Genomic DNA, 25,438 nt, shown 5'->3' on the forward strand with positions numbered 1-25,438 from the left:
TCATTCTTTGGGCTATTAGTCAAATGTGGTTTTATGGTTTTACATTTTCAAATGTTTGGTGATTGTTTCTTATTCTGTTGTCATTGCATTTGGTCAGAGAACATGACCAATGTGATATAGATTCTTTGGTATTTTTTGAGATTTGGTTTTGTGGGCTGGTAATGTGTTCATTGTTTGTTAGTAAACATTCCATATATGCTTGAAAATAATGAATTATTTAATTTGGGGTATATGTATCTTTAGAATCACGCTTGTTAATTGGGTTCTTCAATTTTTCATGACCTGATTAATTATAAAACTATCAACTCTATCAGGTATGAAAGACATATATTACCATAGTTCTATAATAATAGTTGGTGACTCCAATACCCTATTCTCAATAATGGATAGGACAATCATACAGAAGATAAGTAAGGAAATAAAGGATTTAAGCAACACAATAAGCCAGCTAGATCTAACACACATCCAGACATTCTACCAAGGACAACAGCAGCATACACATCCTTCTCAAATAAGCATGAGTCATTTTCCAGGATACACCATCTGTTAGGCCACAAATTAGGTCTCAATCGATTTTAAAATGTAGGTATCATATAAACTCTTCTCCAACAACAACAGGATAATGTTAGCAATCAGTAACAGAAGTAAAACTGTAAAATCCACAAATTTCTGGAAGTTAAACAACACACTCTTAAACAACCAATAAGCCAGAGAAGAAATCACAAGGGAAATAAGAAAATACTTAGAATGAAAATGAAAACGCAGCAGACCAGCACTTACAGGATGCTACAAAAGCAGTACCAGAGGGGAAATTCATAGTTATAAGTGCTTACACTAAAAACTAGCAAGATCTCAAACCAGCAACCTAACTTGACAACTTAAGAAGCTAGAAAAAGAAGAATAAACTAAACCCAAAGCTAGCAGAAGAAATACTGAAGGTTAGAGAGTGATAAACGAAATAAAGAATTGAAAACTATAGAGAAAATCAATAAAATCAAAAGTTAGTTCTTTGAAAGATCAACAAAATTAACAAACCTTTCACTAGATGGACTAAGAAAATAGAAAACTCCAGTTACTAAATCAGAAACAAAAGTGGGCACATTACTACTGACTCTACAGAAATAAAAAGAAAATTGTAAGAGAGTACTATGAACAATTGTATGCCAACAAATTGGATAACATGGGTGAAATGAACAAATTCCTAGAGACACAAAATCTACTGAGAAACAAATAAATCAGGAATAAATAGAAAGTCTTAAGAGAATTATAACTAATGTGGAGATTGAATCAGTAATCAGAAATCTGACAAAGAAAAGCCCTGGACTTGATGGCTTCACTGGCAAATTCTTCCAAATATTTGATGAAGAATACCAGTTCTTCTCAGGCGCTTCGGAAAAACTGAAGGCGAAGGACTACTTCCTAACTATTCTATCAGGCCAACATTATCTTGATGCCAAAGCCAGACAAAGACACTATAAGAAAAGAAAACTGGGCTGAGCGTGGTGAATCACACCTGTAATCCCAGTACTTTGGGAGGCTGAGGCAGGAGGATCACTTGAAACCAGGAGTTCAAGACCAGCCTGGGCAACATATTGAGACCCCATCTCTACAAAAGAATAAAATAGGCTGGTGTGGTGGTGAATGCCTGTAGTCCTAGCTAGTTGGGAGGCTAAGGTGGGAAGATCACTTGAGCCCAGGAATTCCAGGTTGCAATGAGCCATGATCACACCACTGCATTCCAGCCTAGGCAGCAGAGCAAGACCCTGTCTCTAAAAAAATAAAAAATAATAAAAAAATAAATTTAAAGAAAAGAAAACTACAGACTAGGGCCAGGCACAGTGGTTCATGCCTGCAACCCCAGCACTGTGGGAGGCTGAGGTGGAAGCTCAGGAGTTCAAGACCAGCCTGGGAAACGTGGGGAAGCCCCATCTCTACACAAAATACAGAAATTAGGCATAGTGGCATGTGCCTGTAGTCCCAGCTACTCAGGAAACTGAGGTAGGAGAATGGCTTGAGCCAGGAGGTATAGGTTGCAGTAAGCCAAGATTGCGTCACTGCACTCCAGCCTGGGTGACAGAGCAAGACCCTGTCTCAAACAACAAAACAACTACAGAACTAACATCCTTGATGAATATAGATGTGAAAATTCTCAACAAAATGCTAGCAAACCTAATTCAGCAGCATATTAAAAGGATTATACACTACGACCAAGTGTGACTTATTCTTGGAGTACTAAGATGGCTCAACTGAAAATGGATCAGTGCAATACACGACATTTCCAGAAGGGGAAAATAATCCCCCACATAACCATCTGAATTGATGCAGAGGCAGCATTTGACAAAATTCCACACATTTTATGATTTAAAGAAAAACACTTAACAAACTAGGAATAAAAGGAAACTGCTTCGACAACACATAATAAAAGTCATATACGAAAAACCCACAAGGAAGGGTGCCTGTTTCCCCACTGCTATTCAGCATAGTACTAAAAGTGCTAGCCAGAGCAATTAGGCATGAAAAATAAATGACCTAATAAGTGAATTCAGCTAAGTAGCAGGATACAAAGTCAATACATTGTTCATGCTAACAGTGAACAGTTTGAAAAGGAAATTATGAAAACAGTTCTACTTACAGTAGCAGCCAAAAAAAAAAAAAAATTAGGAATTAGCTTAACCAAGGAGGTGAAAGACTTCTGTACTGACAACTACAAAAAAGTTGCAGTAAGAAATTAAAGAAGACATAAATAAATGAAAACACATCCCATGTTTGTGGATTGGAAGATGTCAATAGTACTCAAAGTGATCTACAGATTTAATTCAATCCCATCAAAACCACAAAGCCTTTCTCAGAAATGGAAAAACCCATCCTAAAACTCATATAGAACCTCAAGGGATCCCAAATAGTAAAAACAATGTTGAAAAAAAAGAAGAAAGTTAGGGGACTTACACTTCCTGATTTCAGAACTTACTACAAAGCTACAGTAATCAATAATTTAGTAATCTGGTAAACTTGCTACAAAGCTGTAATCAAGAATACAGTAATCTACAGTCTGTCTTCATGCCAGTGTGGTACCCTGGACCTATGTGTCTGTCTTTATGCCAGTACCACATTGGCACAGAGACAGACACATAGGTCAATGAAATAGAGCACAGAGTTCAGAAATAAACCTTCACATATATGGTCAAATAATCTTTGACAAGGTGCTGAGACCGTTCAGTGGGGAAAAGAATAGTCTTTTTGACAAGCAGTGTTGGGAAAACAGGACATTAATTTACAAAAAAATAAAGTTGGATCTTTTGCTTCACACCATATACAAACTACAAAAACCTAAATGTACCACCTAAAACTGTAAAACTCTAAAAAACAATAAGACAAAGCTATACAACTTTGGGTTTGGCAATGATTTCTTGGATATGACAACAAAAGCACAGGCAAAAGACAATGTGAACAGAGTAAACAGGCAACTTGCTAGATGGGAGAAAATAGTTGCAAGTTGCATATGTGATGAAGAATTAGTATCCTTAATACATAGAAAACTCCTAAAACTCTTCAACGAAACAACAAGCTGATTCAAAAATAGACACGACTTGAATAGACATTTCTCTAAATAAGTACTCAAATGGGCAATATGCATATAAAAAATGTTTGACATCGCCATTCATTAGGCAAATGCGTATCTAAACTACAATGAGGCTAGGGTATAGTGGCTCACACCTGTAATTCCAGCACTTGGAGAGGCTGAGGGATTGCTTGAGCCCAGTTCAAGATCAGCCTGCACAACATAGTGAGACCCCCGTCATGTCTCTAAAAAAAAAAATGTTAAATTAGCCAGGCATGGTGGTGGTTGCCTGTATTTCCAGCTACTCAGGAGATTGAGGTAGGAGGATCACTGGAGCCCAGGAGGTCAAGTCTGCAGTAAGCTATGATTGCACCACTTACACTCCAGCATGGGCAACAGAGTGAGACCCTGCCTTAAAAACAAAAAACAAAACAAAACTGCAATGATATACCACCTGACACCATTAGGTTGGTTACTATATTAATAAAACAAACAAGCAAACAAAAAAACACAAAAATTCCAGAAAATAACAAGTGTTGGTGAGGATGTGGAGAAACTGGAACCCTTCTGCACCATTGCTAGGAATGTGAAATGGTACATCCATGATGGAAAACAGTATGGTGGTTCCTCAAAAAATTAAAAGTAGAATTACCCAGCAACTGAATTTCTGCACATATACCCAAAAGAATTGAAAGCAGGGTCTCAAAGAGGTATTTGTATGCACATGTTCATAGCAGCATTATTCACAATAGCTAAAACATGGACGCAACCTGTGTTAGTCCATTTTCATGCTGCTGATAAAGACATATGCAAGACTGGGTAATTTATAAGGAGAAAGAGTTTTAATGGACTCAGTTCCACGTGGCTGGGGAGACCTCACAATCATGGCAGAAGGTGAAATGCACATCTCACATGGTGGCAGACAAGATAAGAAAACTTGTGCAGGAAAACTCCCCTTTGTAAAACCATCAGATCTCATGAGACTTATCCGCCATCACGAGAACATCATGGGAAAGACCTGCCCTCATGATTCAATTACTTCCCACTGGGTCCCTCCCACAATACGTGGGAGTTGTGGGAACCAAAATTCAAGATGAGATTTGGGTGGGGACACAGCCAAACCATATCACAACCCAAGTGCCCATTGATGGATAAATGAATAAGCAGAATGTGGTATAAACAATGGGATACTATTTAGCCTTAAAAAGGGATGAGATTCACCCCATCTCTACTAAAAAGAAATACAAAAAATTAGCCGGGCGTCGTGGCACCCGCCTGTAATCCCAGCTACTCAGGAGGCTGAGGCAGGGAACCGGTTGAACCTGGGAGGCAGAGGTTGCAGTGAGCCGAGATCGCGCCACTGCACTCCATCCTGGGCAATGGAGCGAGACTCTGTCTCAAAAAAAACAAAACAAAACAAAACGAAACGAAAAAAGGGATGAGATTCTGACACAGGCTGCAACATGGATGAATCCTGAGGACACTGTGCTAAGTGAAATAAGCCAGTTGCCAAAAATACAACTATTACAGAATTCCACTTATATGAGGTGGCTAGACTAGTCAAAATTATAGAAACAGAAAGTAGAATGGTGGGTACCAGGGCCAGGGGAAGGGAAATGAGGAATTATTGTTTAATGGAGACAGAGTTTCAGTTTTGCAAGATGGAAAGAGTTCTACACAAATGCATGGTGGTGATGGTTGCACATCACGAGTGTATTTAACACCACCAAACTGTACACTTAAAATGATTAAGGTTGTAATTTTAAGTTATATGCATTTTACTACAAACTTTAAAAGTTGAAAAAAAGACAAGTGAGGGCAGTCGTTGCACTGGGGAGAAGGAGGAGGGCAGTTACTGGTGGGGGCTTTGGAGGGGTTTTTGACACAGTGTTCCACTTCTCAAACCAAGTGACAATTACGCAAATATTGCTTTGCTTTTTTAAAAAAAGATTGTGGCTTTCTTCTTCCTAGAAGACTGTGTGTTGTCCTCTTGTCTGGTGTGCTTTGTTGAGAGAAGCTGCCCCATGGGAGAGCCTACGTGGCTGGGAGCTTAGGGTCCCTCTGCCCAACAGCCCATGAAGAGTAAGCTCAGATGCAGACTTCCCCAGGCAAGCCTTCAGATGAGACCACAGATGCTGTGCCATTGTCTTGATTGCAGTCTAGTGAGAAGCCAATATGCAGAGGACTCAAGCCATGCCTGGATTCCTGACTCATGGAAATGGTGAGATACTGAATGTTTTTTAAGCTGCAAAGTTGCAGGGAATTTTATTATGCCCCAATAGATAACAAATAATGCTATGTATAGAATCCTGTGTTACTACTTATTTTGTTTTGTGACTTTAAAAACATAGATATTTGACTATTGCTTGGCTTTTATCATTGTAATTGATAAGACTGCTTTCAAGATAACTGCTTTTGGTGTAATCTGAATGGTTTTCTTTTTCACTTTAAATTTTTTTTGTCTTTTGTATTCTGTAGTTTTACTCCTAAATGTAGAAGTGTAGTTTCATTTTTTTCCACCAGTTCAAGTCTCACAGTGTTCCTGAATCTTAGGATTCACATTTTTCATGAAGTATAGAACTTTCTTAGTCATTATCTTTTTAAATACTGTTGCTTCCTCATTCTTCTAATCATTCAGAATGGAACTCTCAAAGATGTTTGGGATCTCCTCATTCTGTCATCATGCTCTGCCTCACACCAGAAGTAATTTCTGCATATATCACAAATTCAGCTTTGAGCTGGGTCTAAATTGCTTTTTAACTCACTCATTGAGTTAATTTTAGCAAGTATGGTTTTCCAGTCTAGATATTCCATTTAGTTCTTCAAAACTGCCTATTCTTCCCCCATTCCCTTGCAATCGTATTCTTGTTCATTTACTTTTTTTTTTTTTTTTTTTTTTTTTTTTTTTTTTTGAGATGGAGTTTCGCTCTCGTTGCCTAGGCTGGAGTGCAATGGCACAATCTCGGCTCACCGCAACCTCCGCCTCCCGGGTTCAAGCAATTCTCCTGTCTCGGCCTCCCAAGTAGCTGGGATTACAGGCATACACCACCACGCCCAGCTAATTTGGTAATTTTAGTGAAGATGGGGTTTCTCCTTGTTGGTCAGGCTGGTCTCGAACTCCCAACCTCAGGTGATCCACCCACCTCGGCCTCCCAAAGTGCTGGGATTACAGCCGTGAGCCACCGTGCCCAGCCTCATTTACTTCTTTTGTTACTGTAATTCTTAACCATGTTAAACATGTTTAATTAATGTTCTCTTTTTTGCTCGATTCACCTTCTGAAGACCTTTGGTGAGGGAGTCCGTTCCTGCTTTCACACATCTGCTGACTTCCCTCATGTGGTTCTTTCATTGCATGTCTTGTACTTTATGATTGTAAATTCATCTTCAGTGGGTTTTATGGGTAGGAATTGGAGGGGGCTAGATTGAGAATGTCTATGTGATTTTGCTTCTATCACTGTGCCTGCTTCTGTCATGGACATCAAAGGTCTTACTGGCCTGGGCCCAGGTTTTATATCAAGTTGTTTGCTGCAGGGGTGGTAAGGCCTGGATTGTGAAACCTGTGAAAATTTGACACCTAGGCTGGGCACAGTAGCTCATTCCTCTAATCCCAGCATTTGGGGAGGCCAAAGTAGGACGATCACTTGGGCCCAGGAGTTCAAGACCAGCGTGGGCAACACAGCTAGACCCTGTCTCAAAAAAGAAAAATTCAATACCTGAAGTCTAACGAGACTCTGAGTCCTGATTATCAATTGTCAACAAAACTGTTTCTGTCTCACAGAACCACAACAGGCAGGCAAACACAGAACCATCCTATTTTCTTCCTATTTTCATCCTACTTCTGTGGGCACAGTTGTTCATATCTCTGCTGAGGGTGTAGCCCTTTGAGTGCCCTTGTTCCAGTTCCCGATTCACGTGGATCCAGGGAGGCCTCGTCTCCTTTCCCATGTAAGTGCGGAGACTTAAATCCCGAGGCTCCGGACCAACATTCTCCCGGGCTGCTGCCCTTTGGCTCTTACACTTCAAGACCTGGTTTTCAGTCTTCTGTTTGTCTCTGGTTCCTGTCACATCCCTGACCTCCTTGTGAGCTCAGCAGTGCCTCAAAAGTTTGTTGTTTCTATCTTGTGCTCACAAGTTCTGTTCTGGGAGGCTTTTGGGGTTAGACCATCACAGGTAAAGACAGAAGTGGAAATCTACTTTTGCACTATTTCTAAGATCAATTTCTAGGCTTGTTTTCAGAACATTTGCCATCCCTCTCTGCTCTGGTTTGAATAATTGTCCCCTCCAAAATTCATATTGAAGTTTGATTGTCATTGTGATGATCTTAAGAGGTGGAACCTCTGAGAGGCAATTCAGCCACGAGGACTTTGCCCTTCTGAATGGGCTGGTGCTGTTATGGGAGTGGGCGTCTTATAAAAGGGTGCATTCAGCACCCTTTGCTTTCTCTCTCTCTTTGCCCTTCTGCTGTTCTGCGATGTGAAGATGCAACAAGAAGGCCCTCACCAGATGCAGCCCCTTGAGGTTGAACTTCCCAGCCTCCAGAACCATAAGCCAACAAGCTTCTGTAAACTATAAGTTACCCACTCTGTAGTAGTCTGTTATAGCAGCACAGAATGGATGAAGACGTCCTCTGTATCATTTTGCAATCCTACAAGAAAGGTGTTCTTTTGTACTCATTTCATCCCTGGCTAAACTGGACTCTGGAGGGCTAAAGTAACAAGGCAGGTCTGTCTGCTTCCAGAGGACCTGTCCTACAGTGGCGGTTCTGGGCTCCCCTGGGCTTTGTGGCACTTTACAGCTTGCAGTCATCCTGCAAGGTAGATGTTACTTCTCTTCCCATCTTAGGGCTGAAAACCAAGCCCTTATAGCAGTTATACAAGTTATGTGGCAGTTTTCAGCTATTGTATTAAAAATATTTTAGGTAGACAATATGGTGTATATACCAGTCAGCCTTAAAAAGGAAGACAAGGCTGCCATATATGACAATATGGATGAACCAGAAGGACGTTATGTGAAAAACCCAGGCACAGAAAGACAAATGCTGCATGATCTCACTTACAGGTGAAATCTAGAAAAGTTGAACTCACAGAAGCAGAGGGTAGAATGGTGTTTATCTGGGGCTGGGGCTGGGCAGTGATGTTGGTCAAGGGATACATTTGAGTTACATTGGAGGAATATGTTCTAGGGATCTATAGTAGGACATGATGACTATAGTTAGTAACAATATATCGTGTGCTGGAAAATTGCTGAGAGTAGATTTTAAGTGTTCTCACCACACCAAAAAACAACAAGTATATGAGTTAATGCATGTTAATTAACTTGATTTAGCCATTCCACAATGTATACGTTTTAAAACAAGTTGTAAACAATAAATATATACAATTATTATTTGCCAATTAAAATATATACATTTAAAATATTTTAGATATTTGTCCATTTTTGTTTCAAGTTTACTTGTTGGTCATTTTATTGTTAAAAATTCTTGGTTGTTTTTGGCCGGGCGCAGTGGCTCATGCCTGTAGTGGCTCATGCCTGTAATCTCAGCACTTTGGGAGGCTGAGGCGGGTGGATCACCTGAGGGTCAGGAGTTCGAGACCAGCCTGACCAACACAGTGAAACCCCATCTCTACTAAAAATACATAAAATTAGCTGGACGTGGTGATGGGTGTTCTACAATTCCAGCTACTCGGGAGGCTGAAACAGGAGAATCGCTTGAACCTGGGAGGCAGAGGTTGTACTGAGCTGAGATGCACCATTGCACTCCAGCCTGGGCAACAAGAGCGAAACTCTGTCTCAAAATAAATAAATAAATAAAAATGATTTTTTTTTTCTGTGTGTACATGACTGACAACACCAGTGGTTTCCTTTAATACCTCATCAATGTTCCCAGGCACTTTTTGTATTTGAGGTATGTGAAGTGATAGGGTGGCCCTTGTCTTGTGTGTGATACTGAACACACCGACTGATAAAATGGGGGCCTTTGGCTGCACGCCAGACACTCTGGGTAGTGATGAGCTCGCCCCCGACTCTGTGCCAGAAATCAGAACGGTGGTCCAGGAGAGTTGGCAGAAAGAGGAGGAACCAGACGCAGTGATCTACCTGGTTTGTCCTGGTGTCAAGTAAGTTGGAGTTTTTCTTTCACACCTGGCTGGCACACAGGAGCACTCATAAATACCCGAGTTGAGTAATATAGTCCATTGATGTGGAGTCGCATGAAGCAGCATTCGTCCATCCAAAATGCCGATGCTTCTTTAGAGTGGACTGAGTTTTCCCCCAATACTAGGTTGTCCCACGCGATGGACAAAAATACCCCGTGTGGGAATGGAGGCTGGAGAGGGGGAACCTAGTGCCCAGGCCTCTGGCATCCCCACCAAGGTGACTCTCCAGCAGCTCCTAGGATAGCCCATCTGTGTAGGGCAAACGCCACGGGACCCTCCTGTGTGCAGGCACATGACAGGCCCAGGCACAGGGAGGCAGATGGGCAGGCACAAGAGCAGCCAAACACTGACCCTGGAGGGCGGCGGTCATCTGCTCATCATGGGAAGGACTAGAGGTGGGAGAGGCAGGCAGCGCCCACTGGGGTTGGGACGAGCTGTGCACACGGCTGGGTGCACACAAAACTGAGGCTTCTTTGTGAGCAACACAGTCACATTTAGGTGTAGGAATCTTGGCTGGAGTTGCGTAACGTGGGGAGCAGACAGCTCTGCAGCCAGAACCACAGCTGGAGAAGGAAGCACTTGGAACAAGCCAGGGGAGTGGGACGGGCCAGGGTCATATAAGAGTCGTGATAACACACTGACAAGTTGTGCAGAGGGACACTGTGCAGACGGAGGCCATGGGGCGTTCTGATGGGGAAGACGACGGATCCCTGGCTGGCATCCCTCTCCGTTCTTAGTTGCCTGTGGAATTCCCGAGAGCTCTGCTCCAGCTACACTGGACATAAAAGTGCGCAGGAAATGGATCCTGGAGAGGAACTGCTCTTCTGGACTGAGCTTGCTGCTCATGGCAGCCTCACCTACAGGACCCAAAGCCTTATGTGATGTTTGCTGGACACTCAGCCACGTGGCTGCCTGTTGAGCTCTGCAAGTCCACGGGGGAGCCAGGAATTTCTCCCCAGAAGCCTCTCCATTTTATTCACCAACGCCCAGTAAATCACAACCTGACTTGCTGCAGAGGATGGAGTGCCTAGGACCCGTCTGTCCCCAGCTTCTCTGGGGAAAGAGGGGGTGGCACGTCCCTGCTGCCTTCTCCTGGGCTGGCTGTCCATGCCGAGCAGACAGGAAAGCCCAGTGTGGTCCCTGCTTGTGCACCCCACCAACCACATCGTCCCTTCCCGGCAGCCTCACCTAGGCCCCTCCATCTGTGACCCCTTGTCCCCTGCACCGATGTCTGGCCTTGCAGGTTGCTGCTCATTTTTCTGGAATTTTCTTAGATCTCTGCAGGGCTGCCCCTCCCCCTACAAGGGCTCCACACGTATTCCCTCCTTCATGACTCCCACTGGGCTTCCCCGACAGGGCCTCACCCTCCCCAAAGCTCTGGTGACACCTGCCAGGTTTCCTCCAGGCCACAGCTGGGCAGCCCGGTCTTAGAACAGAAAGCGGTACGCATGGCAGGCCCGACTGAGGACCCAGCACTGTCAGTGGGGTCAGACGTCTTCCCAGGCCTCGAAGGGCAGACATGGGCTTCTCAGGGCAGCCTAGGACGCGTCCTCACGAACCACGGCGAAACTAGAGCAGGTGTCTCTCTCGGATAGGAGTCTGTATCATTCCGTCTCCAGGCTGTGGTTTCTGAAATGCAACTATCTGATCATTCCAGTGTGCTCAGAGTAGCCACGCGCAGAGGCCCTCCCCACGGGGTGGATGGAAGCGTCCACTCGAGGCGCCAGGAATATCCCTGGGCCCCTCGGGAGAGTCTGCAGGGGCAGCCCCTGGGTGAGCAGGCCCGGTGCGGCCTCTCCCTGAAGGGACTTTCGGGCCCTTCCCGGTCGGGGCGTCTCCGGCAGCGGGCAGCAGCAGAGCTGAGCTGCCTGGAGGTTGGTTGGCTACAAACCCTACTCTTGTTAAAGGAAAAACGGGGTCGGGAAGGGGGTTCTCCAGCCCTGAACTTCCCGGGCCGGGGACAGCGCGCTGGGCCGGGCAGGACGCGGCCCCTCCCGGAGTCAGGGTCCCCGCGGCTGGGGACGCACTGGGGCGGGCGCGCTTCTCCTCCCGGGGCCCCATGTGCGGCCGGCTCTTGGACGGTAAATCAGGGCCCGGGTGGGGGCGATGGGTGAAACCCGCGGCCTAGGTCCCCCTGGCCAGCCCCGCGGACAGCGGCACCGCAAGGACAAGCTCTTCGTAGGCGCACGGGCCAGGCCGCAGGGCCAGAAGCGAGCGCGGGAGGGCGGCGGCTGGCGGGGCGGGAAGGGAGCGGGGCAGCCGCGGCGCGGAGGAGCGCCATTTACGTTCGGGTCCGTTCCGGGCGCTGACGTGGGCGACCCTGCCTCGGCTTCCGGGCCCGGCGCCGACCCGTAGGGGCCTCGCGGGCGGCGGCGCTCCCGCCCAGCGGGTGCAGACCTGGCCCGACCCCTGGCGCCTCTAACTCGGGGACAGAGCGGTTTAGAACGTGCGGAACAGGCCCTCGGGCTTCCACCACGGCTCCAGGTCCCGAAGCTTACACACCCCCGCCAGGCTCCGCCGCCCCCCCGCAGCCGCGCCCCGACCGGCCGAGGAGGTACGGGCCCTCGACCGCCGCGTGAGCTCCCGTCGCCGCGCGCCCCCAGCCTCGCGGGGGATCACCGGAGACAACGCGACGAGGGTCACACAGCCCGCCGCGTCCGCCGCCGTTTTTTTTTGGGGTCCCCACCCGAATACGCACGTGTCACTCGTGGGGGTCGTATATCGGAGCGCGGCTTCAGGCGGCCGCGGGGGGCCTGCCTGGTCTCACGTTAATGAAGTAGCTGGCGGGGCGGAGTGGCTCAAGGCCGGCGGTCGGCCAGGCGCAGGCGGGCGGGGCGGAGCAGCGGACGGTCAGCCCGCCGGACTTGCGGCGGCGCAGCGCGCCGGAGTGGTCGGGGCCCCGCGGCCGCTCGCGCCTCTCGATGGGCAGCTCGCACGTGCTCACAAGGCTGCGCTCGGTAAGGCCGCGCGCGCGCGCGCCGTTTCCGGCGCGGGCGGGGGCGGCGGGGGGCGCGCGGTGGGCGGGCGGGGGCGGGCCGGCGCGCGCCCGCGGCCGTCGGCTTTGTGTGCGATGCGCGTGCGCGCCGGCGTCCGCGCGTGCCGCGTCGGGGGCGGGACCGCGAAAGTGTCGTGCGCATGCGCGGCCGCTGCGTGTGAGCGAGCGCCGCCGTCTGCCTCCCGCCCGCGGCCCGGCGCAGGTGAACGCCGCGCTGGTAGCGCGCTCGCCACCGAACCCAGCGCCTGCAGGCCCGGGAGTCACCCGAGTCCGATCCCCCGGCGCTACCCCGTCCCCGTCACGACCCCGGGGCTGGGCCTGCCGGAACGGGGGTGGAGCTGCGGCGTGCGAGCTAGGGGTGTTTTGGGCGCGCCGCTCCCGGGCCACTCGCGAGGCGCCCCTCCCGCCCTGGGGCGCGGCGACGCGGCCGCGCGCTGTGGGGGAAGGGGACGGGGCCCGGGCGCCGGGTCTGACCGTGGAGGAGGCCGCCGCCCTCAGACCGAGCCCAAAGCGCAGCCCCCGGCGGTGACGCGGGAGGGCCCCGGGGTTCTCCGCTCCCGCGAACTCCGCGAGGTCCTGGACCGGCCCGGCGCCCCCACCTGCCCCTGCCTGTGCCGGCCCAGGTCCCGGGGCGCCTTCCTCGCGGGCTGCGGCCGCGGAAGCAGGGAGCACGGGCGGACGCCGGGCTCAAGGCCATCGCCATCTTGCAGCGCCCGCGTCCTGGGCCGGCCCGGGCCGCTCCGCGGAGCGTCTCTCTGCCTCGACCCCGCTGCAGAGGCAGAGCCCGCGCGCCTGATCCCCGGGCCAAGGCTGGAGCGTGCTCTGGCGGCCTCCAAGGGCGCCGGTGTCCAGAAGCCCGGCCGGGGCCAGAGCCCTTTTGCTGTAGTCTCCGCGATTGCCGGGACAGAATTCCCATCCAGTGGGGAAAAGGGAAGGCGGTCGCGCCCTTTCCGGTGCCCTGAGTGGGGAGGTGAAACCCTGAGAGTTGGGGCTAGAGGGCCCGGAGCCAGGGCCGAGGCGGCGGGTGCGCAGGGTGCTCCGTGGAGCCCGAGCACCACCCCCCAAGTCCTCTCCAGCGTTTCTGTAGGAGCTCGGCAGGGAGCACACGTCCCTGGGGAAGAAAACGGCGCTGGTGGCTGGGCCCGCGCCGCGGGCGTCCTCGCTAAGCTCCTAGCGGGTGGCCTGTGCGCGTCTGTGTACTCGTCTGCGGCTTGGGGCAGGGTTGGGGCAGCACCGTGGGGTAGCTATTTGCCGTTGCAGCTGAGGATGGCAGCTGCGGTTTGGGGGTCCCTCGTTCTGTGTCCTGGAACTTTGTAGGGCGTGGCTCTGCCTTGGGCCTCAGCACCAGGTATCCCCTGCCTGCCCAGGCCTGGCCACCTCCCTCTGGGGTCTGGGTTTGGCTCCTGGTTGGCACTGTCAGCTCTGCAGACGCGTTTTGCCCTCTGTGATGCTGTCGCCCATCTTTGAGCACTTGCTTCCATGCTGGCGTCCTCTGCAGAGCTCTGGGAGGGACATGCAGTGGGGGCTGCATCTGCTCACTGCCCGGGCTGCCTCGTCCGCCTGCCTGGCCATTTTTGAGGTGTCTCACATGTCCGCAACATGCACTTCGTCCTGTTAGCCTTGACCAGGGCAGCTGTTAGTTCTGAGAGGTGGACATGTGGTTGGGAATGTCAGTGAGTAGGATCTTCCCTTCTACACACTTGTCATTAACCTGAGAACATGCCAGTGGGGGAGGGGAGATTTGGCCCGGGGTGCACAGGACTGTGGGCTGGTCCTGTCCCTCTGCTGAGTGGGATGAGCCTTGGCCCAGCCCTGTGGACTTGGCGCAGAACCGACCCCAGCCACGTCCTGGGGGGATTGGAGGTGCTGGCCGGTCCTGTCTGCCTCCTCCAAGGGCTGGGAGCCCCCCACTCTTTGGACATTTGTAGTGTAAGGTTCCATTATCCAGCAGACAGCCACTGTTAACAGTCACTCTGTTAATAAATTTTTTCTAGAGGAACCCTGGACAGAAGTAGTCACGCTCTTCAGGAAGTGGGCCCCAGGCTCGAGAGGCCCAGTCTCTTCCTTTAGGGCTCAGAGGTGGCTGTTCAGCCACACCTGGCTCCCCAGCAGCCTGGCAGTTTTTCTTCTCTGCCTGTAACTAGCCCTTTCAACTTCCTGTAGCCAGTGCCCCCAGAGTGTGACCTGGTCTGAGTTGATGGTGGCGTCCCTGAGCCAAGAGGTGTACGGCTGGTACCACTAGTGTTGCTGAGAACCCTTTAGGCAGCGCTCTGTGCCCGGATGTGCCCTGGCACTCCCCATGCAGTGCCCAAGTCAAAGGCATGTGCCCTGTGAGGTGTTTACCCAGGTGACTCTCCTTCTAGAAGGACTTCATGTTTTCCACTCCACTCAGGGCTGGAGAGGGCTCCGTCCGGGTGGTGCTGACGGTGCAGGCCTGGCTCAGGGCCCAGGGGTGGCCAGGAGGTGGTGGAGGCAGCAGGTGGTGTCCTCCGGGTTCTGTGGTTGAACTGCATCGCCCGAGGGAACGCTGGTCAGAGTACCGGGGTCCTCTGGTGGTCGCTGGATTTTGGTCGTTGTGGGTAAGAGCTCTGTGCTGGGAGTGTCTGCCCCCCAGGTCCTCCATTGTCAGCTGCAGTGGCCAGGGCCCACTACTCTCCCCCACACTGGGTCGGGGTAACCCACAAGATGCCACCTGCGTCACTGACCGTCCCTTCCAGAAGCTCATCCAGCCACACACTCCATGTGGTATCTCCCACGAGGAAGCGTTCACTTTTTTCCTGTAAAGTCAGAAATCTCTTCGGTGGCCTTTTGTCAAGCCAAACATTAACCTTGAGTTGTCTCTCTGGGTGGCCCCAGGCGGTGCCAGTTCTTATGGGCGTTGAAGGAGAGTGAGGATGGCCCTGAGGGAAGCCCAGTTGGTTTGGATGGGGAGGAGTTGGGGCTATGGCCCTGAGAGAGGTGTGGGTGGCGTTGGGACCAGGCCCCTTCTGACCCTCCCCTGGCACCACCAGCAACTCCCCAGGCCTGGTGTGGCCCATGCCACCCTGCCTGCCTGTGCCACCCTGCCTACCCATGCCACCCTGCCTGCCCATGCACCCTCCCCCGCCACCCGTGTCACCCTGCCCACCCGTGTCACCCTGACCTGCCGCCCATCTGTGGTGTGAGGGCTGCTGGGCTGCCCTGTCTGCATGGCTGGCGTGAGCCTCAGAGGTGTCCGAGGCTGCCTCTCAAGTTGTGTCGTGTGTAGAAAGTCCTGTTGAGAGGGAGAGGAAGGGGTGTAGCCCTGATATCCCACGCGTGGTAGGAGCCGGGAAGGTGATGTTCTGGGGGTCCTGGAGCTCACAGGGCATGTGCATGTGCTCGTGCTCCCTGAATAAACGGGGAAACGTACGGCTCCACGGGTGTCCTGGAGAGGAATCTTGCTGGCAAATCTGTGCCTTTGATCGCAGCCCCTACGCTGTGTCCTCTGAGCTGTGATGCGGCCCCGCAGGCCTTGTGGAGTACCGTGGCTCCCTGGCTCCTAGGGATGCTGCCGTCGGAGGTGCTGTAACGGCTCGTGGATGACTTGGGCGGTGTCTGTCTGGGGCGCTGTCGTCGAAGGAGCTGTGGGTGACAGGCAGTGTCTGAGGGAGGTTCTGGTGGCCCCATGCTGTCAGCCCAGTGGCTCCACGATGCTGTGTAGTCCCTCTTGGGGGCCTGCCTTCTCTGCCGTTGAAGGGCAGGGGCTCAGTTCCCTCTGGGTGGCAGGTGGCTGTATCTCAGGACCGGAAGGCTCCAGGTCAGGCTGTGCACAGCTTTCGTTCATGTCAGCTCCTGGCTGGGCAGCACAGGGGCCTCCAGGCCTGGACAGCCAAAGGGGGCATCTCACCAACGCCCAGATGGCTGTGCTGGGGACTTATGGCAGGACAACTTTGTCATGAGATGGCCACTCGAGCCTGAAGTAATCAGGGCTTACGGGGACAGGGCAGGGTGAGGGCCAGTGAGACCGCCCAACCTGAGGGTGCGCTTCTGGTGGTTGGGGAGCTCCTTCCTGGGCAGCGGCTTTAGGGGCTGCTGTGGAGAGGGGAAAGAAGATGGGGTTGGTGAGCAGGGGCTTTTGGGACACAGTGTCCTGGTAGAGGCTGTCGGGGAGGGGAGCAGACCGGTTGGCCCAGCAGGGCTGGCCAGTGGAGGGGTGTGGAGGGTTGGTGGCTGCCGAGCCTGGGTCTGAGCAAGCGGGGATGGGGACCAGGTGCTGAGGCTGGGGAAGGAATGGGGGCAGCCGCTTAGTCATGGCACATCTTGGGGTCCCCTGTGACTTCCTGGGAACCCCAGTGCCCAGAGACCCGCTGTGGCTGTCTGGCGGGGGGGCAGGTCCCAGCCCGTGGTGACCCCCAATGTGCCAGGGCAACCCTGGTCCCTCTCCAGAGTGGACCGATGCCCAGCACACACATGGTTCAGGGCCGAGTGGGCAGGCATGGCCAACAGGAGGGAGGACCCAGCAAGCAGCTGGTGATGTGTGTCCAGAGATAGGGTATTGACATGTGGCCAAGAGGCTCTGGGGTCATCGGGCCGCCACCGTGCAGCCCCCACCCCAGGACTTGATGGCTCCAGAGAACCTGGGGGCTGCTGCCCTCACCTCACCCCGATTTTCTTTAAATGAATTTTTATTTTAGAACAGTCTTAGCTTTATAGGAAAATAGGAAGCTAGCACAAGCTTCCCACGTGCGCTGCACTCACTTCCCTCATGAGTCTGTTGAGTGCTTTCTTATAACGTAAGGTTAAGCGTCTGCAGGGTGAGAACCTGGAGACTGTCCTTGTGTTGCTGTGCTGAGAGCCGTGTGTGGCTGTGAGGTTTTGATGAGGAAAAGCAGTGTGGGTCCTGCGTTTGGACAGCGCAGGCCCCTCTGGGAGCCGAGTGCCTTCACCTCGGAGCGTGTGGGCGAGGTACAGAGCTGGAGCCCTTGACCCTGACCGGCCAGCCAGGAAGGCCGTAGGAGGTCAGCCCCCTGGCGTGAGGTGCCCAGGGCCTCCGGCATCACCCTGGGTGGGGGTTCCAGGACTTGGACGCTGGCTGTCAGTGGGGCAGGTGTGGCCCAGCAGGGGGCTGCTTTGTGGGTGCACTGTGGCCCCAGGATGGTGCAGATGGTGGGCGGACTTGCCCCAGGGTTGTTTCTGAGACAGAGGCCCCTGGAGGAGAACCAGGTGCTGGGCCTCAGGTGTCTGTCCTGAACTGGGGCAGCCTTGGAACAAGGAGCCGCAGGAGGTCCCTGTGGCATGGGGCCCTGGCAGGGCCACCCCGGGGAGTGCAGGGCCACAGGAGTCCTGCCGCAGGTTCCTCGGCTCGGGAGCTCACGGCCTCCTCACTGCAGAGTCCTTTCAGGAGGGCCAGGGTGGCCTTCCCACGTCTGCTTCCTCCTCAGAGACACAGGTGTGGGTACGTACTGGCCAGTATTGATAAGCATTGAGTGGTATTGATGGGTGTCGATGAGCCTCCAGGAGCAGCGGCCGACGCCGTGCTGCTGTGGGCAGTATCGATGAGTACTGGCTGGTGTTGATGAGTTTGACTGGGCGTGGGTGGCGTGGTGCTTTCCCCCCTGGCCAGGCTGGTTCGTGGGTGAAGTGTGACATTCGGGTGGTTTTCTCCTGTCCTTTTAGTTTCTGTTTTTATGGAGGATCCGGGTGCCACGGGGGGATCTGGCCTTCAGGGCAGGAGGCTGCAGCGCAGGTCAGGGGGGCCCAGACGCAGGCAGTGGGGTCCCACTCCACAGTGTTGCTCTTGGGGCCTCCATCGGGAGGCCCCATACAGCACCTGCCGTGAGGAGTGGTGTTGGGGACCCTGGATGGGAGCTGTGTGCGTGGGGCTACACCTCAGCCCCTGTGATGGTGTCTCTGGAAGCTGGAGGCGGTCGGCCTGTGTGTGTGAATCCTGCAGAGGGAATTGAGGGGCGGAGATTTGTCTGCGAGGCCTCTGGCAGGGGCGGCCTTACAGCGCACCACCAGGGTCTTAGGCTTGGCTGAGTGGCCCCTCCTAGCCTGGCAGGCAGTCGTCTCTGCCCATGCCTGCCACGCTGCTGGGCTGGTGGTGGCTGGCTCCTGTCCTGGTTAGCCTGATGTCAGCTGCACGTTGGGGTCAGCCCCTGTGCTGTGTCTTCATGCCAGAGCAGGGGTCAGGTGTGGGTGGCTCAGTGACACCCTCCCGAGGGCTGGGCAATCGGGTGCACTCCCAGCACCCTCTACCTTGCAGGGCTGCATTCCTGGAAGGCTTGGCCCCCTCAGGGCCTGTGCACCCTGCCCCTGTGCATTCGGCCGTCAGGGTTCACGCTCTCAGCTTCCCACCAGGCCCTGGTCGTAGCGGTCAGGAAGAGCTGAGCCGTGCTTTTGGGAGAATCGAGGGAATGTCACTGGGATGCACCAAGGGTCAGTGGTGGAGCCGGCGTGGCCCAGGGCAGGCAGTACCAGGCCTTATGCTGGAAAGCCAGCAGCTCCTCTCCCAGTGGCTCCTGGGAAGTTCCACGTCCTTGCCTGGTCACAGAGGCCCAGGAATCGGTAACATGAGATAGAAGCTTTTCCAGAACAGGAGGCAGAGCCCTTCCGCAGTTTCCCTGCCCATAGCACACACCCTGTGCTCTCCGCCCCCTGGTTTTTGGACACTGGGGACATCTGGGTGCGGCTAGAGCCTGTGGGGGTGGCCGCAGCCCTGGGGGGGCTATTCCCAAGAGTCAGCCTAGGGGCCACTGGGGCCCAGCCTCGGGCCTGGCACTGTGACCTCGGGGTGAGCGCCCCACGTGTGTGCGGCAGGAGCCGGGGCCCCTGGCTGGCAGCAGGCTCCCAAGTCCAGGTAGGTCCCAGACAGCAGCCCCAGGTGTGGCAGATGCAGTGAGGTCCACTTCTGAGGCGTTCCCTGGAGTCTGTGAGTTCTGGTCGGATCTTCGATGGCATTTTAATGTGTCTCTTGTGTTTGATTTTTAGTAAGACTTTGACCCCGACGCAGGCTTCAGTGATTGCCGTGGATCAGAAGCCTGAGCGCTTTGGCTCGAGACAATTAAGGACGTGGGATGAGGCTCCGAGACAGGACGCGGTTCTGCCTGGGGATCCTGAAGATAAAAAGCTTTGAAAAGTCGAATTCATGGTCGTGGAAGCTGAGGCCATATTAAGAGATGTCAGGTTGGTAGGAGTTCCTGGCTTCGGTGGCAGGTGAAGCCAGCTGGTCTCTTTGCGACCGTGTGGAGGAGGCACTGCCTCGGGTCAAGTCGAGGGCCCTGGGCTGTGCAGGCGTCGGGCCTGACTGCTGCCACCTGGCCCCAAGTGTGCTCTGGGCGAGGACGGGTGTCCCTCGAGGGAGCGCTTCCTGCACACCTGGCGGCAGAGCACAGCTGGTCAGGCCTTTCCATGGTGTCTGCTGTCTGTTTCTGTCGGATAGTGTCCGAGAGGCACGGAGGGCCTCCATGTGGAGGCCACCAGCAGGAGGGCAGAGCCCCACATGGAACCCTGGAAATCTCAGGTGTCCACCCGGCTGCCCAAGAGCAGGGCTGCGGCCCCTGTGGAGCTGTTCCTCGTGGTTGATCTGTGTTCTCTGGCCCGGAAGTGCGTGCAGCTAGAAACAGTCTTGGGCTGGGGGGTTGCTGTGAAGCCTGCTTCAGCACAGGCCGTGTGAATGTGAAGCCTCCTGAGTATGTCCCCAAGCCCACATAGGGGGCTGTTCAGGGGAACCCTGGCACGGTGGTCGGGGGCAGCTCGTGGGTGATGTGAGAAGGCACCTTGGGTGCCTGAACCTAATGGGGCCTCGTGTCTCCACCTGCTCCTCCCTCACCACCGTTCCGCTAAGGAACCCGGCTCCCACGCACCCAGCACCCGGGAGTCCCCACAGGCAGTTCCAACGAGGGACCCGGTTCCCGCTCACCCAGCACCCGGGAGTCCCCCCAGGCCGTTCTGATGAGGAACCCGGCTCCCACTGCTCCAGCACACGGGAGTCCCCCCAGGCAATTCCGACGCAGCCGAGTGGTCTGCAGTGGTCCTGCGTGTCCACGCCTTACTTGTCAGAAGTGAAATCCAAGGACGCTGAGAGCGGGTGTCTGTCCGCTTACTCAGAAACAGCAACGTAAACCTTTCCTCTCATGAGAAGTAGTCACCACGCACAGTGGGGAGGAAGGCCGTGTGCAGAGGGAGGCCATGTACAGTGTCACTGGGCGGCTGCCTGTGGTGCTCGTGGGCAGCTGCGGTCCGGAGGAAATGAAGGAAAGGTGAACCAGGACGCGGTTTTGACCGTGCAGACCCCATGCTCGGGGTCTGGGCAGGTCCTGGTGCCTTTCCTGTCTTGAAGGCAAGTGGGCAGAACGGCCAGTGGCTCCTCCGAGGACGCTGGGGCGCGAGGACCTTGTGGGAGGGTCATGGGCCCAGCCGTACTGGGAGCCCTTGGCTTTGGGGTGGTCAGTGGAGACCCATGCCCCGTCCCCTACAGGCACATGCTGCAGGCCCACTGCATCCGTGGGCTGTCCACCAGGGCGTTTCTTTTCTCTGCCGTGGGTTCCAAGAGGCACTTCCCTGCTTCCTGGATACTGGCAGCTCGGTGGCCTCTACTCACCAGCAGGTGGATGGGGTGGGAGACTGAGCTGAGCGTGCTTATGGCCGCGGCCACTGGGGAGCCTCCTGGGTCACTGTTTCTTGGTTCTGTCCTGCACCTCCCCTCCTGCTGGCCGAACAGTTCTGGAGGCTGCTTGGTCTCCTGGGGCCGGTCTTTAGGGGTGGACCGGCTGGGCCCTGGCCCCAGCTCTGCCTCTGCCCAGCTGCCATGGGCCTGACGGTGGCCCTGCCTGGTGCTCCCTGCCTAGCACGGGGCCGTTGGGCGGTACCTGGAAGCTGCCATGCTTCTGTGACGCCTCAGAGCCCTTATTTCTGCACTTGGTCTCAATGAAGCTTAGTTGTGTCATACGCAAAAGGAATGGGTGTTAATGATCTTTAATCATCTCGTTCTGGGAAGGTCAGGGGCACAGAGTGGACTTTAATAGGTTTTAACCCTTTTCTTCCCTTGCTCTGTTTCTTTTCCCTTCAAATCTATAAATGGAAGTGATGCCAGGCAGAGTGTGGGGGGCGTCCCACATGAAACACTGGTGACCCCGTCAGGGATTCTGGGCAGCCACACGGTAGCCCAGGCAGGAAAGGGACGACCGTATTCCCAGAGGCCCATGCTGCCATCTGTGTTCTCCAGTGTCCTGGGTCCCTCCTGTCCCCCCGCCTCACGGAGCTGCCCTGGGGTCTCGGAGGGTCTGGGAGGGTCTTGGAGGGCCTGGGAGGGTCTGGAGGTTCCTTGGGGGGTCTCAGAGGGTCTTGAAGTGCCTCGGAGGGTCTCAGAGGGCCTGGGAAGGTCGCAGAGGGTCTGGGAGGATCTCAGAGAGTCTGGGAGGGTCTCGGGGTCTCGGAGGGGCCTTGGAGGGTCTGGGAGGGTCTCGGGGTCTTGGAGGGTCTGGGAGGGTCTTGGAGGCCCTGCGCCCAAGGAGGATGGTGGTGGGTGTCTGCAGTCTGTGTCCACTCGAGTCGGCGAGCTGAGGCACACATGAGTCTGTCTTTCCCGTGGATTTTTAATTTACTTTTTACAAATAGCAAAACATACAGGATAGAAACCGCCGGGGGTCAGCCCGCGCTGGCCCGTGCATGGTGGGTGGCGTGGAGTGGGCTGTGGCCGCAGGGCCGCAGTGATGCGAAGCTAAGCCCTTGCCTCTGTCTTGCAGGCGTCCGACCTCCAATCATGAATGGGCCCCTGCACCCGCGGCCCCTGGTGGCGCTGCTGGACGGCCGGGACTGCACAGTGGAGATGCCCATCCTGAAGGACGTGGCCACTGTGGCCTTCTGTGACGCGCAGTCCACGCAGGAGATCCACGAGAAGGTACCACCACGTGCTGGCGTGGGGCTGGAAGAACCACACGCTGGAGGGGAGTGGGGAAGGATGGGAGCACAGCAGCCCAGGCCGAAACGGGTCTGGTGTGCCACTGGGGGCGGAGCAGCCCTCTGTCCCAGTCGCCCCAATGGCATCGGGAGTGGACACGAGGTTTCTCCTGGCTCTCCATCGGAGGTGGACACGGGGTTTTCTCTGCTCTCCATTCGGGAGGATGGAACACAGGGTTTGCCCTGAGCTCCATCGGGAGGTGGACACGGGGTTTTCCTGCTCCCATCGGAGGTGGAACAGGGGTTTCTCCTGCTCTCCATCCGGGAGTGGACACAGGGTTGCTGAGCTCCATCGGGAGGTGGACACGGGGTTTCCTCCTGCCTCTCCCATCGGGAGGATGACACGGGTTTGCCCTGAGCTCCATTCGGGAGTGGACACGGGGTTTCTCCCTGCTCTCCATCGGGAGGTGGACACGGGGTTTGCCCTGAGCTCCATCGGGAGGTGGACACGGGGTTTGCCCTGAGCCTCCATCGGAGGTGGACACGGGGTTCTCCTGCTCTCCCATCGGGAGGTGGACACGGGGTTTGCCCTGAGCTCCCATCGGGAAGGTGGACACGGGGTTTCTCTGCTCTCCATCGGGAGGTGGACACGGGTTTGCCCTGAGCTCCAATCGGGAGGTGGACACGGGTTTCTCCTGCTCTCCATCGGGAGGGTGGACAACGGGGTTTCTCCTGCTCTCCATCGGGAGGTGGACACAGGGTTTCTCCTGCTCTCCATCGGAAAGTGGACACGGGGTTTCTCCTGCTCTCCATCGGGAGGTGGACACGGGGTTTCTCCTGCTCTCCATCGGGAGGTGGACACGGGGTTTCTCCTGCTCTCCATCGGGAAGTGGGCACCGGGTTTGCCCTTGCGCCCCACTGGGAAGTGGACACGGGGTCTCCCTTGCGCCCCACTGGGAGGTGGACACGGGGTTTCCCTTGCGCCCCACTGGGAAGTGGGCACCGGGTTTGCCCTGTGGCTTCTTGATGCGTTTTCAGTTTTTCCCAGGAAGCAGGTCCTTTTGTGGCGGGGGTGGAGTGAGGTGCTTCTCCCCGCCCCAGTTGCACAGCGGTCTCGGCATTGCCCACGACCCGGCTGTGGTCCAGCAATGGGCGGCCTTTGGGCAGCTCTCCTGATTCATGTTTGCTCAGGAGCTCCACAGGCTCCTCCGTGATGGGGGCTGGGTCGGTCCGGCTCCTCGTAGCCAGGGATCTGTGATTCAGAGCAGCTTTTTCCTGAAGACAGATGAAGAGCTGGGCCCGCAGGAGCTCACGGGATAGGGCCAGGCCCAGGCTGCAACCCGGAGAGGCCCGGAGCCTGCAGGAACGGACGAGCCTTGCCAACTCTGGCCTGGGGCGTTGGGTGTTCTGGAAGAAGTGGCTGAGAGGCTGAATTTGGCTTTGCTGGGTGTGGGACCCTCCCGGGATATCCACGGCCCAAAAGGTGACACCTGGAGTGAGGGTGACCTGGATTCTGACTCTCCACATGGTCAGCACCCAGCCTGCTGACGTCTGGGACACTTTGAATCTGGATTTTCAGGGACCCCGCACTGCTGACCCCAGGTGCAGAAGGAAATGGGACGGCCCCTTTAGAGGAAGACAGCGTCAGCCCAGGCCTCAGGTCATTTCTAGAAATCGTCGTCTGGCGCAGGGTCCGTCAGACTCAAGCAGAGGTAACCAGGCAGATGCACAAAACCCACCAGCCAGGAAAGCGGTGCCGGCCCATAGGAGCTCCCCGTGCTGCCCACAGGCCAATCACCCCAGCACATTCCCCGGGAGGCCGGGCCGGACACCCGACGAAGAGCTGATGACCCTGAAATGGGGCGTAGCAGTGTCAGGGGAGAACATGAGATGTGAATCTGAGAAATGCTGAAGCTGAACGGGGGAACTGAGGGGCAGGTTTACCAGTGGGCCGGGCAGCAGTGGACAGGAGGGAAGGAGGGAACGCAGGAGAGGGCGAGATGAGGAAGGATCTCCCTCACAGAAACTTCAGAACAAGAGAGGGAAGGGGCTGGAAGTGATGACGACAGCAAAAGCATTTCCAAAACGGACAGAAGACAACCTGATGTTAAAAATGTGCATGGTCTGCCGGGAGCTCTGCCGGGGCATTCGCTCTGGAAGATTCTTCACGGTTTCTCATGGGGTTAGATGGGTGCTTGTAATGCAGCCCAGCGGCCACCCTCTTTTATCCCAGAGACTCGCAACGTGCTGCATCCACACGCCCAGTGGCCACACTCCTTTATCCCGGAGACTCGGAACGTATATCCACACGCCCAGCAGCCACACTCCTTTATCCCAGAGACTCGGAATGCGTGTCCACACACAGACCTGCACGTCATGCTCCCTGGCAGCTTAACTCACCATAGCCTTAACCGGAAGGACATCCCCCAGGCTGCCCTTCAGTAAGTGAGTGGTCGGGCGAACACTGGCCACCTCCCTCAGTGTCCTCCTCAGCAACAGGCGTGAACTCTGGGTCCCTGCCACACCCTGGGTGATCTCGGCAGCGCGATGGTGAGTGAAGAAGCTGGTTTCAAGGGGTGCACGCTGTATCATCTATTCATCCCCAGGTGACGGGGTAAGCGTGATGGAAACGGTTGCCCGCGGTGCAGGTGGCGGATCTGCCGGTGGGCCAGTGTCTGGAATCAGCGTGTAGATACATCACATGGGCGTGTCCACACACGTGCAAGGGGCTGAGGGTGAACTGCCCGTGGTGCACACCTGAGGGAGTTGTGTGGCACCAGCTCGGTTTTGACAATGCCCTTGGTTAGGTACAGTTTTCTCATTGGGAAACTGTGTTTGTATTAAAGATATACACGTAGGAATGAAAAA

General features: G+C 54.4%; 1 protein-coding gene and 1 pseudogene across 2 annotated transcripts in view; one reads left to right on the forward strand and one right to left on the reverse strand.

Annotated features, from left to right (window-relative positions):
* Positions 1–9,202: 9,202 nt before the first annotated feature.
* LOC108524372 (uncharacterized) lies at positions 9,203–11,819 on the reverse strand (annotated as a pseudogene). The gene has a single exon (XR_001884032.1). The product of XR_001884032.1 is annotated as an uncharacterized LOC108524372 (transcript).
* A 1,835-nt stretch (positions 11,820–13,654) lies between these two features.
* CTBP1 (C-terminal binding protein 1) overlaps positions 13,655–25,438 on the forward strand; it is a 35,131-nt gene continuing 23,347 nt past the window's right edge. Inside the window, 3 exon segments of the mRNA XM_017865400.1 lie at positions 13,655–19,529; positions 19,661–19,855; positions 22,417–22,571. Coding sequence (XP_017720889.1) covers positions 19,849–19,855; positions 22,417–22,571 — 162 coding nt within the window. The 5' untranslated portion in view covers positions 13,655–19,529; positions 19,661–19,848.

Source organism: Rhinopithecus bieti, unplaced genomic scaffold, assembly GCF_001698545.2.
Source record: "Rhinopithecus bieti isolate Rb0 unplaced genomic scaffold, ASM169854v2 scaffold_79532, whole genome shotgun sequence".
NCBI lineage: Eukaryota > Metazoa > Chordata > Mammalia > Primates > Cercopithecidae > Rhinopithecus > Rhinopithecus bieti.